The 14,069-nt window shown below is 42.9% G+C and overlaps 1 protein-coding gene across 1 annotated transcript; it reads left to right on the top strand.

The window, feature by feature from the left end:
• Positions 1 to 10,677: 10,677 nt before the first annotated feature.
• Positions 10,678 to 12,031, top strand: LOC310933721 (2-aminoethanethiol dioxygenase-like). Its single transcript, XM_083897272.1, has one exon. It carries the CDS (start codon positions 10,813 to 10,815, stop codon positions 11,545 to 11,547), a length of 735 nt encoding a protein of 244 aa, XP_083753398.1. The 5' UTR covers positions 10,678 to 10,812; the 3' UTR covers positions 11,548 to 12,031.
• Positions 12,032 to 14,069: the final 2,038 nt, after the last annotated feature.

Here is a 14,069-nt window from a genome sequence, read left to right as displayed (position 1 = left end):
ATGTGACCCTCACACCATTGCACTCTAATCCTGTTACAGAGGAAAGAGAACATTACTGCGCCTCACTTCACTTCAGCGCTCTGATTCGCTCACGCTGAGAGCTGCCGCCAAACAGTCACCTCCAGAGGGCGGAGCCTACACCGGAGGGTGGAGCCTACACCGGAGGGCGGAGCCTACACTGGAAAAACATGCTGGTCTTTATTTAAAACACCAAAACAATTAACAACATTAAAAACATTAATAACATTTACTTTTATGACATTTATAATATTTATAATATTTACATGAATAAGATAACAGGACAGTTGTATGGTCCTGGTCTCTCTGATCCACGGAGCCCTGGACGCCCCCTACTGGACGGGAGCTGCAGTCACTCCGCCTGTCCTCTGGACAGACAGACACACACACACACACACACACAGAGACAGACACACACGCAGACAGACACACACACACACACACAAACAGACAAACACACACACACACATAGACAGACACACACAGACACACACACACACAAACAGACTCACACAAACAGACAGACAGACACACACACAGACACACACACACAAACAGACAGACAGACACACACACACAGACAAACAGACATACACACACAAACAGACACACACACACAAACAGACACACACACAGACAGACACACATTTTAGATACTTTATTCAATTCCGCATTACGAGTAAATTTTCATTAGGAATCAAATATTTTGAATGATCAAACAGATTAAAACACATTGTTATGTATGACACAGTTTCATGGGCACAGAAAACATCTCCTTTTCCAGATAAACATGAGTCTGATAATGGCTGAAATTGAGCAGTACTTTACCAACTGTTTGGCTCTTGTTTTAAATAAACCCTCAATGCAAAGCCCTTGGATCAGCAGCCTGAGTTCATGCCTTAGATCAAACACCAGCACAATAAGACGTCATCTGTAGCCAAGGTTTTCAATGATGGATATTAATGATTGATATTTCACAGTCTTAGAAAGGAAAGGGTCCTCCATAAACAGGTCAAAAGCACACGTTACTTCAAACAGCCTAATTGTTCTGGAATGCTGAGACATGACAACAATATCTGGTGTATTTGGGATTCCTGCAAAAGTGTTTGCAGGTGAGTTAAAGCAGTCAGACTGTACTGAAGTGTGTTTATAGAGCTTTACATCAGCCACACAGGGAATCTGTGATGTCTGACAATATACTGTCATTTAAGTGATGGGCAACTGTTCATAATGTGGGCGACTGACTCCATGTGTTGAGGGGGTCATGCAGCATGAAGAAAGGTGAATGATGGAGGGAAACCACAGTGAAAGGTTGTATTTGGTGGAAGAACCTGCTTTTATACAGAAAATAAGGATCTATTCACTGATGTTGATGTAGATGTGATACAGAGTGACACACACACACACAGACAGACACACACACACACGGCAGTTTGGACACACAGACAGACACACACACACAAACACACAGACACACACACACAAACACACAGACACAGACACACAAACAGACAGACACACAGACACACACACACACGCAAACACACAGACACACACACAAACACACAGACACACACACACAAACAGACAGACACACACACACAGCAGTTTGGACACACAGACAGACACAAACACACAGACACACACACACAAACAGACAGACACACAGACACACACGCAAACAGACAGACACACACACAAACAGACAGACACACACACACAGACGGACACACACACACTGCTGTGGACATTTGTCTCTGTATTTATTGATGAAAGTTTAGTTCATGCACAGTGAGAGCGCCCCCTGCTGTTGACAACCAGCCTGAGACTCTGAGTGTTTTTTAATTTTTGTTAAAAGTCAAGGAAGGAAGGAAGGAATGAGTGTGAGAGGGTTAAATCACACTGTCGTTTACACAACAAACACATGATAGTGTGTGTGTGTGTGTGTGTGTGTGTGTGTGTGTGTGTGTGTGTGTGTGTGTGTGTGTGTGTGTGTGTGTGTGTGTGTAACCCTAGATGTGATTACTGTCAGGGTTAAAGGTCATGTCAGGATTTAAGTCTGAGATCTGGACAGGAGACAAACCTGGAGACCAAATCCCCTGAGACCGGGGGACGGAAACCCCAATGCTGACAGACACACACACCCACACACACACACACACACACACACACACACACATTGGCTCTGTGTTGCCATGGTAACCCTGTGCATCTTTTCCAAAGCATATATTTATCAACATTATTGGATAAATGAGTGTGGAGGATGAGTTGTATAAAAAAGAGAAAGGCTTTTACTTTGAAACCACACAGGAAGCTGCCTGTATGTTTGACTGCAGCTTCACAGTTAAGATTGCGTTGGGTCAGTGAGTTGTGACGCGGGTTATTGATGAAATGTGTTGTGTTATTGATGCTAAGCACAACTGTTGTGTTGTTAGTTAGATAGTAGCTTAGCTTTAAGTGCCATGTGTCCAGGTGTGAGCTAACACTAACAGGTAAGTCATATTGAGCTCGCTAAGTGAAGTGGGATTCTATATAATTGTAATTGAAAGTGAGATGGTATGATCCTCTGATAATTCACCGTCTCATTATTGTCAACAATTTTAGAATCTTAACATTTGACGAGAAGTGAAACATTTTGAAATGATGTCCTCTGTATCTGAGGTGATAAAGGTGAGTCAGCGTGAAAACTATAAACATCAAACATGTTTCAATAACATTTCAATATTTCATACAAACATTTACCGCGTTCACCCCGTAAATCAGCGGTAAATCATTTGGCCGAGCATTAAAGTCTCTCGTTTCCCTCATTTTTACGTTCACCGCTTCCCGATCATATAACTCACCCCTAGATAACACTGACTTCCGGTGTCGCCATGGAAACCCATAAACAATTTCTCTAGCGTCAGCTACATCCTCCGTCATGTTCCCGTGGTTTATTACAAATATATATGATGTTACATTTCCTGTTCCACTGAAAACACGTGTTGTCTTTGAAGGACGAGGACGTGTTGGAGTGAATAAAGAGGTGATCTGATCTGAAGCTGAAACGATGATGGTACGTTCCAGTGAACGATACTTTGTAATCTAAACTGTTTACATGTTTGTCAGTAGAGAGGGAAAAGGTTCACGTTCCCTTCTCTTGATGCTTGAAGAGAAGACCATTCATTGAGTTCATGATCTAAGGATGAAAAGCTCTGATGGAGACGAGAAGAAGCTTCTCTCTTTGAAACCAACAAATCACTTTATGAACCTTTGTCATCATCAACCGAATGTTGTCAAACGCACAAAAAGTGCAAATGTTCCACTGACAAAACTGAAGTTCTACTGACTGTACAGTTAGAACCATGAGAGAACCTCCTCATTTACCTTCATACATTTACTGAGAAGATTCCTCACTCCTACTCTCACCACTGACTGAGAGCTCAGGTCCTCACTCAGGTCCTCATGTCCTCAGGTCCTCACTCAGGTTCTCACTCAGGTCCTCACTCAGGTCCTCACTCAGGTTCTCAGGTCCTCACTCAGGTCCTCAATTCCTCCCTCAGGTCCTCACTAAGGTCCTCAGGTCCTCCCTCAGGTCCCCAGGTCCTCACTCAGGTCCTCAGGTCCTCCCTCAGGTCCTCACTAAGGTCCTCATGTCCTCCCTCAGGTCCTCACTCAGGTCCTCAGGTCCTCACTCAGGTCCTCAGGTGACTCTGGAGACCCCCTAAACCCAGTGAATGGTCTAAAGTGGATGAAGTCATGTGACGGCTCTCTGGTGAAGAAGGACACACAAGGTCAATTGTCCTGAGTCTGAACTCATCTGTGATGGAGAGAGTGGACGCTAATGAACCAGGACAGGTCATTATTTCAGAGTTCATGGAGGACAGAGACCGGGACAGAGACCAGAACAGAGACCAGAACAGAGACCAGAACAGAGACCAGGACAGAGACCAGGTCAGAGACCAGAACAGAGACCAGAACAGAGACCAGAACAGAGACCAGGACAGAGACCAGGACAGAGACCAGGACAGAGACCAGAACAGAGACCAGGACAGAGACCAGGACAGAGACCAGAACAGAGACCAGAACAGAGACCAGAACAGAGACCAGGACAGAGACCAGAATAGAGACCAGAACAGAGACCAGAACAGAGACCAGAACAGAGACCAGGACAGAGACCAGAACAGAGACCAGAACAGAGACCAGAACAGAGACCAGGACAGAGACCAGGACAGAGACCAGAACAGAGACCAGAACAGAGACCAGAACAGAGACCAGGACAGAGACCAGAATAGAGACCGGGACTTGACGCCTGGTTCTAACGTCAGTTGTCATCAAAGATCCTTAAAGATGTTTTTAAATCAGACAAAAGCTTCTTCATGTGTCACTGATTCACTCGTTCATAACGTTCTTGTTTATTTCTGTTATTTAACTCGTTCACATTCATCCATTCATCAGAAACTCAAACTTCACAAAGTTTACAAACTTTCAGACATGATTCATCCAGTTATTCACACTGATCAAAATCTGCTTTAATCCAGATTAAACACCTGTTTACACACACACACACACACACACACACACACACACACAGAGACACTCGCACACAGACAGACACACAGTAACTCACTCACTCACACACACACACACACACTCTCACTCACTCACACACACACACACTCTCACTCACTCACACACACACACACACACACAGACACTCTCACTCACTCATAAACACACACAGAGACACACACACACTCACACAGTCTCACTCACTCACACACACACTCTCACTCTCTCACACACACAGACACAGACACTCTCACACACACAGACACACACTCACTCGCACACACACACACACACAGACACACACAGACACTCTCACTCACTCATAAACACACACAGAGACACACACACACACACTCACACAGTCTCACTCACACACACACTCTCACTCTCTCACACACACACACACTCACACACTGACGGTGGTTGCTTTTACAGCTGAAGCGGCAAATATCACCACCCTCATCACTGAGGTCAAAGGTCACAGCCCCCAATTAACGAGAGAGAGAGAGAGAGAGAGAGCTTCACTCAAGGAGAAAAAACTAAAATGTGTTTCTTGTTTTTTGTTTTGTTGTTTTTCCTTTATTATTGTGTCTTCCTTGTTTTTGTTGTTGTTTTTTTGTGTCTTTTGTTGTGTTTGTGTTGTAATCAGATCACGTTGTCGAGGACAAAGACACTGAAGACATTAAAGACATTAAAGACGCAGCGTGAGCGGCGTCAGAACGCCGACGTTTAATCTCTGACGACAGATTTTTGAACTTTGTCTGCTCCTGTGGTTTTGGCTCCGCCCCCGTGACCCGCGCCTGTGGTTTTGGCTCCGCCCCCGTGACCCAGATGACCAGTGGTGCCGCGTTGATCACCTCAATGAGCTCTATGTTGCTGCTCTTTGTGTCGCAGGGTGAAATGCCGCAGCATTTTATGGTAATTAAACACTGCGGGGGGGGCGGGGCACGCGGGGCGACAGTGGAGGCGACGCAGGTGCACAGAGGAAGCGTTCGGGTCGCAGCGCCGCGCTTTCCCACCAACATGGCCCGGCGCCACCGGCGCCACCAACACACTCATTAGGTCATGACAATAAGAAAGGAAATTAAAAATCTCATTAATCCACAACAAAAGGCCGCCGTGACCTGGTTGCTGCCCTGTAATCTGAATATGTCATCTGAACATGCCTTTATACAAACAAGCGTCTCATTGAAGCTCGGCGCCGTCTGAGCCGCCGCTTTCCCTCTGTGGGCGGAGCTAAAGACAAACGACGTGATGGGAAAAACTTTGTGCCCCCTGCTGGAAGGTCCAGGTGTTTCACACGTCACAGATTTAAATAATCCAGATTTAATCTGGTAACACAGAACACAAAGACACAAGGACATGAAGACACAAAGACACAAGGACACAAAGACACAAGGACATGAAGACACAAAGACACAAGGACATGAAGACACAAAGACACAAGGACACAAAGACACAAGGACATGAAGACACAAAGACACAAAGACACAAGGACACAAAGACACAAGGACATGAAGACACAAAGACACAAAGACACAGGACACAAAGACACAAGGACATGAAGACACAAAGACACAAGGACATGAAGACACAAGGACACAAAGGTATGAAGACACAAAGACTAATAAAAAGCAGGTTATTCTTGGATCAAACGTCAGGAACTTTTTACAAACTGGTTTTCTAGAGAGATGAAAACTGAAAATGAAAGAAATCTGTGTGTGTGTGGGCGTGTGTGTGTGTGTGTGCGTGTGTGCGGGTGTGTGTGTGTGTGTGTGTGTGTGTGTGTGTGTGTGTGTGTGTGTGTGTGTGTGTGTGTGTGTGTGTGTGTGTGTGTGTGTCAGCGGTTGTATTTCTATGATAACGTCTCTTGACTTGATTTATTTAGATCTCCATTAACTAACCCATAGCCACAACCCTTCTTCCTGGAGTCCATATAACACCTGTGCATAATTACATTAAACATCCATCACAATAGCAAGACAGTAATAATAATAAAAATAAATTTAAAAAAACACCATAAAACACACAGAGGACCTGTATTATTCACAGAATGTAGAGGTACACGTATATATTTATAAACATGCATCAGTCAAAACACACGTAAATAAACATAAACCAAACCCTTAATGATTATATATATTGAAGTCGCAGCTTGTGTTAAACTGTAGCAGATGCACAGATCTGTTCAGCTACGAGATGTTTTTAGAGCAATATTTTGAATTGATTTTTGCTGCTTTGTTGGATGATCTGTCCTGATGTTCCACTCACACATGGATCTATATGTTACGGTACTTTTTACTCTGTTTGTTTTCACCTTGGGTTTGTGTGAATTTGCCTTCTGAAGCATGTGTGGTGTTGTATCCATGTTCATCAGAACTGAGACACAAACATTTATACTCCAGGTAATTTAGTCACTGAAATATTTCTTGTAAAATTAAGCAATGAGGCAGTAAATCTATTCTTCACAATTAACCAGGATAAGCAATTATTAACGTTACATCTATATGAACACCTTAATAAACAGGGTCCCGCCTTATTCTGAGCAATTTGCAATTTTTGTATATGTGACATGGCAGCACCTGAACAAACTTCTGAACAGTAATCTACATGAGCTAAGACAATTGTTTTAATTACATTTCCTATCAGGAAATTTGAAACATCTCCTGATCACTGAGACCTTTTTAATGATCACCTTGTCAATATGTTGAGCCGAGTTAATAAAAGTGTGTGACTGTAGATTATTGATCTTTTTCATTGATTAGATTATTAATAATAGAAATAAAGGGACCATCCTTCTTCTTCTTCTCTCACCTCAGCTTTCACCTCCTGCTGTGTTTTCCCAGAAGCCCCCGGGGCAACCGCCTCCTCCTTCCCCTCCAGCTCCTCCTCCTCCTTCCCCTCCAGCCCCGCCTCCACAGGAAAACATTCAGACTGCCTCTAAATACCTCCACTTTCTGACCGCAGGCCTCGGAAATACCTGAGCTGCCTGATCCACCGCTGATCCACCGATGATCCACCACTGATCCACCGATGATCCACCGATGATCCACCACTGATCCACCGATGATCCACCGCTGATCCACCGATGATCCACCACTGATCCACCGATGATCCACTGAAAAAAAGAAAAAAAACTCCCATGATGCTTTGTCGTAAAGGATACAGATAAAGAAAAGTTAGAATTAAATACCACAAATATTGATTTTTCTCAAATGTTAGATTTTAAATTCCTTTTAAATTCTTAAACTTTCAACAGTTTTTGATAAACTTTAGAATATCTGATCAAATAAAGAAACAACAATGATCAATGAAAAAAATCAATCAATAAATCTGATGATAAATAAACAAACGGAGCTGGGCTCTGTTTCACAAAGCAGGTTCAACAAACTCTGAGTCTAACCCTGAACTCTGAGTTGATCTACTCTGAGAAAAGGAAACTCTGAGTTTTCGGTTTCAAAACAGCTGATTTGAGTTAGTTTGTTCAACTCGGAGTAGTTTCACCTCGAGTTAAGCGCGTGCACCACAATTATAAAAAGACAGTATTAATGGAGCCCCGTTTCAACGAGTCACCATGACAACGAGGAAGCGGAGGGTGATGTTATTCACCCACTGGAGTTGAAAATATTAATGCGCTCATACGGTGAGTTTGAGCATGTTTTTAGAAGAAAGTGTGGGGGAACGGCGTCTGAGAGAGAGAACACTGCTGCTGATGAGGAAGTTTAAATGTCGTCCTTTGCACAATCACAATAATATTACAGAGGGAAACTGCTTGAGTTGTAGATTATTAATGTATTTATTTAGGTGTAATCCCACGGGGGAGAAGCGCAGTTGGCAGCAGTTTAATATGAAACATAAAAACATTGTTCAAACAGGTAAGACCTCGGTATAATCTCATGAGATTAACCTCATTTTGATCATGTTTTACATAAAGTAAATATAAAGTGTCTGTTTGACTGTACAGTTGTTTTATCACCAACATAATGATGTTTTCACACATAAATGACTTCTCATTCTTTATATCACGTTCAAGTGCTCTGCATCTATGATGTTCTATAAAAGAAAAATTTGTAAATTTGTAAGTACTTTTTTTTTTTTTTTTTTTTTTAAACCGCAGCGCAACACACAATATCTGCTGTGATGTGAGAGCGTGACTCTGGTTGTTAATGTTGTAAATGTAAGGACTGATTAGGTTGTGAATGTAAATGATGAACTGTGACGTGAAACTGTTCCGCTCAAAAAGAAAAGTATCGCAGTAATGATGCACCTTCATCCACGGGATCACTGTCAAAAGCACATGGTTGTGAAAATAGTCTCCACCTAATATAACTTGTAATGTAGACGACAGAACAGACTTCAACACTCCCCAGGACTCATTCACTCAAACACACACACACATGCAACCCTGGGGGTCGACAAATCATTTTGGAAAACCGCTTCGTTTAATTTTGATTTAAAAAAAAATATATTAACATTTTTTTTTTTTTTTAATATATATTTTTCTATGATTTGGACCCCCAGAAAGCATCTCCCCCATAAAGCATCCCCTATTGGACCCACAGAAGTCATCTCCCCATCGCCAAATCATTTTGGAAAAAAATTTAAAAATTTAAAAAAAACATTTTTTTAATTTTTTTTTTTTTTTAACATTTTTTTTTTCTATGATTTCTGGGGGTCGCCAAATCATTTTGGAACAAAATTTAAAAAATTAAAAAATTAAAAAAAAACATTTTTTTTTACATTTTTTTTTTTTTTTTCTATGATTTCTGGGGGTCACCAAATCATTTTGGAACAATATATTTTTAAAAAAAGTCCTTTTTTTTTTTTTATATATATTTTTCCAAAATGATTTGGCGACCCCCAGAAAGCATCTCGCGACCCAATTTGGGGACAGGACCCCAAGGAAACAGTTCCGCTCAAAAAGAAAAGTGTGTGTAAATGTAAGAACATATATGAGGTCTGATAATCATCTCCAGACGAATATTTAATTCTCTGCGCAGTAATGCTGCACCTTCATCCACAGACATGGTAGTGAAAATAGTCTCCACCTAATATAACTTGTAATGTAAACGCAGAACAGACGCAGAACTATACTACGATAAAACTCTGCTGACTGAATGAATGAGGAAATCAAATACTGTGTGTGTCTGAAAGAGGGCGGAGACAGAGAGAAACTCAAGGTTTGCGGAGAAAAACCTGCTCCAGACCAGGTTAGTTTCAAAGAGCATGTTACCATGGTAACTGACCCAGAGCTTAAGTTACCATGGTAACTGACCCAGAGCTTAAGTTACCTCTCTCTGTGAAACAGGCTTAAGTTAACTCCTCTTTCTCTGCTTTGACTTACCTCCCTTTGTGAAACGGAAAACTCAGAGTTTCCCTCATTTCAGGGTTAACAGACTCAGAGTTTTCACTAAAACTGCTTTGTCAAACGGACCCCTGATGTCGTCCAGTAATAGTTGATCCTCTGACTCCATCTAGTGGTCTGGAGTGAAAACGACAAACACTTTGAGAACAGAGTTAATTCTCCACGTGATTCTAAATGAATGATATATCATTGTGGAATATACACCATATCATTATATTTAATTATATCTAATTAAATATATTTTATCATTAGATATAATTATACTAACAATTATATCTAATGATATAATCATTTCATTTGTTTATTTCTGGAAATAAATATAAACAAATAATAAAAACAATCGTCAGCAAAAAAAGACTGTGTGTGTGTGTGTGATAAGATCACAGTTCACTTCTGTGGGATTACTCTTCTCCTCCTTGTCTGTGTTGTTGTTTGTGTTGTTTGTAGCTGTGTTGTTTGTGTCTGTGTTGTTTGTGTCTGTATCTGTGTTGTTGTTTGTGTCTGTGTTGTTGTTTGTGTCTGTGTTGTTGTCAGACAGGATGTCTCACTCTGTTTGACTTTCTTTATCTTTATTCAAACACACATTTTCATCCTCTTAAGACTCATGATCACGTCTTTAACTCAGAGTTAAACTGTAGTTTGTAAACCACTCACTCTCCTTCACCAAAGTCCACTGAGAAAATCACTGATTTTACGTGTGTGTGTGCGTGTGCGTGTGCGCGGCTCAGGGATTACAACGAGAGTCGGTCATCTCGCCCATATACGATCTTTGGCGCTATCGTCGCGGCTAAAGCTAAGCAGCGGCTAAAGCTAAAGCTAAAGCTAAGCAGCGGTTGAAGCAGAGAGAGCAGCCCGCGCAGAGGACCCTCTCCCCCGGTATGAAAGCCGACTGCAGCGGCATCATGAGCTCCATCGTCCAGAGAATCGCTCGACAGGCGCTCGTCACCTTCCGTCGCCCGCCTCGGCCCGCGGAGGACGCCGGGATGTCGTTCGTGGAGAACCTGAGCAAACTGAAGAGCCTGATGACGGAAGTGAGAGCCGCGGACCTGAAGCTGGTCCCGCGCAGAGCCGTGGACAGCGCTCCGCGGCCCGGCTGCACGCACGGCGCGCCCCCGGTCACATACATGCACATCGGCGAGAGCGAGCACTTCAGTATGGGAGTGTTTCTGCTCAAGAGCGGAGCCTCCATCCCGCTGCACGACCACCCGGGGATGCACGGAGTCCTCAAAGTCCTCTACGGTAAAGTCCGGATCAGCTGCTTCGACCGGCTGGAGCCGCTGCCCGCCGCCGCTCAGGTGGGCGCTCTGCGGCGCTCCGTGCTCCGCTCCGCCGGGGAGTTCACGGAGGAGAGCGGCCCGTGCCTCCTCTCTCCGGACCGGGACAATCTGCACCAGATCGACGCCGTGGACGGACCCTCGGCGTTCATGGACATCCTGGCCCCGCCGTACGACCCGGACGACGGCAGAGACTGTCACTATTACCGGCTGATGGTGGCCTCCGAGGCGGAGGTCACGGGGAAGGAGCCGCAGGAAGTGTGGCTCATGGAGGTGTCACAGCCGCTGAACTTCTGGTGCGGAGCAGAACCGTACCCGGGTCCGGAGGTCTGCCTCTGACCCGCAGGTCAGGGGTCAAGAGGTCAACTGTGGAATTTACACTGAACCCTTGACCTGAATGTAAATGAGTCATCAGGTGACGTCACTGTCACTCACCTGCTGCAGGCACATTGATTATTGATCAAAAAGATACTGATGATGATCGATTATTGATTATTGATGATCGATTATTGATTATTGATGATTGATTGTGGGTCAGAATCTTTGGTCTTCACTTTTCTGTCTCATCCATTTTAAATTTAAGTGTGTGACTCATATTTAGTTTTGCTTTTGTGTCGTCATACACAAAGTCAGCACTGACTGAGCTGTGAGCGCCCCCTGCTGCTGAGAACCAGCTCAGCCTGGTGAAACAAACCTATGAATAACGTGGTCCCCTTCCTGGCCTGTGGGGGCGCTGCTGCGTCAACAATGACTGATGGAGAAGACGAGAACGATGAAGAAGAAAAGTGTCTCATCTGTTGTTTTTGTGTCCTCACATCAGAATTTTCCCTTTAATCAGAGGATTAAAAAAACAGAATTATTCAGGTAACAAAGTTTAGCTGATGCTAAGCTAACTCCTCTTGTAGGTAATGTTGAGCTAGCGCCTTCCCTGCTTTAACTATGCTAAGTTAACTATGTTCAGGGTGTGTGTTGCATTATTAGCGGGTGTCCCTGTGATGGACAGGTGTCCCTGTGATGGACAGGTGTCCATGTCTTTCGCCTTATATCAGTTGAGATTGATGCAGCGCCCCCTGTGGCCCTCATGTGTGGTAGAAGATGAACGATGCTAACACACGTTAGCACTGACATGACAAACTTCTAATTGCGATGTTTCTCTGACATTTGACGCTGATTTTGTTTACTTTAAAAAACGTAATCTTTAATATTCGCTGCGTTTTATTTTTATAATAATGATCATGATTATTATTATCATTATTATTATTATTGTTCATCTTTGTCATGTGAGGAAAAATCCTCACATGACAAAGTTTCCCAGAGTGGGGTGGAGCCCTCTGGTGGACAATGGAATTACTGCAGATGATTGAAACTTTTTTTTTTTTTTCTTTTAGTGAAAATAATCAAATGTCTGTGATCTCTGATTTTGTGATGATCTTGATTTCTGTTGAATTCATGTGATTTTTGGATTGACAGATTTTCATCATTTAATTTGTTGACGTCAGAGAATTAAAGGAGCGTCGTCACGGTAACTAACACTAAACAACAACAAGTTTACAGGTCATGATGATGATGATGTGGGCGGAGCTTGTGTGATAATATAATCAGTTCATGAGAAGTTTGGAGCAAATAAAGCAGAAAATGTTGACTTTTAAGAAAATCACAGAAATTTGATTGAATTATTTTTAAAAATACATGAATTCATGATGAAAATAACAATGACTTTATTATTAGTATTATTATTATAACTGTGACTGTGAGGAAGTGAAATGGAACTCAGCCATCGTTCATTTCAGATGATTTTCCACTGACGTTCATACTGCAGCCAGACACCAGGGGGCGACACTGGTCCATGAAACACTGTTTTTCATTTCAATGAAGAAGGAGAAACAGAAAAGGTTCTGTCAAAATATCAACTAAAAATAAACTCTGCAGATGAACACAATATTATTATTATATTTATTATTATTATCATCAGGCTTCATCATTTCATAAAGATTTAGATCTTTTATGTTTAAAGATAAACTCTTAACTCAAACCTCAGAGACACTAAGACTTCTTCTGTCGTCTTCAGTGTGTGTTTCTACGAGCGACTGACACAACAACAAACCCACAACTAAACCACTCACTCTCTCACACCAAAGTCTACAGAGAAACACAGGAGCTGCTTTCCCTTTAAAGTCCACCTTTGACCTCTGAGTAAACTGTGATGAATAATGAAGATTCAAGTGATTCTAAATAACTTCGTCTCTGTTTGTCTCTGTTTGTCTCTGTCTCAGCTTCTTGTCCTTCAGGACGTGGTGTTCTTGTCCTTGTGTCTCTGGTGGACCTTCATGTGTCTCTTGTCCTTCAGGACGTGGTGTTCTACTTGTCCTTGTGTCTCTGGTGGACCTTCATGTGTCTCTTGTCCTTCAGGACGTGGTGTTCTTCTTGTCCTTGTGTCTCTGGTGGACCTTCATGTGTCTCTTGTCCTTCAGGACGTGGTGTTCTTGTCCTTGTGTCTCTGGTGGACCTTCATGTGTCTCTTGTCCTTCAGGACGTGGTGTTCTTCTTGTCCTTGTGTCTCTGGTGGACCTTCATGTGTCTCTTGTCCTTCAGGACGTGGTGTTCTTCTTGTCCTTGTGTCTCTGGTGGACCTTCATGTGTCTCTTGTCCTTCAGGACGTGGTGTTCTTGTCCTTGTGTCTCTGGTGGACCTTCATGTGTCTCTTGTCTTTCAGGACGTGGTGTTCTTCTTGTCCTTGTGTCTCTGGTGGACCTTCATGTGTCTCTTGTCCTTCAGGACGTGGTGTTCTTCTTGTCCTTGTGTCTCTGGTGGACCTTCATGTGTCTCTTGTCCTTCAGGACGTGGTGTTCTTCTTGTCCTTG

This window comes from Microchirus variegatus, assembly GCF_963457635.1.
Source record: "Microchirus variegatus genome assembly, chromosome: 11".
Taxonomy (NCBI): domain Eukaryota; kingdom Metazoa; phylum Chordata; class Actinopteri; order Pleuronectiformes; family Soleidae; genus Microchirus; species Microchirus variegatus.
The sequence above is the reverse complement of the archived record's forward strand: the minus strand, read 5'-3'. Positions and strand labels throughout refer to the sequence as shown.

Excerpts from the sequence above, each read along its gene's own strand:
- LOC310933721 (XM_083897272.1), top strand. The coding sequence starts at position 10,813 with ATGAAAGCCGACTGCAGCGGCATCATGAGCTCCATCGTCCAGAGAATC.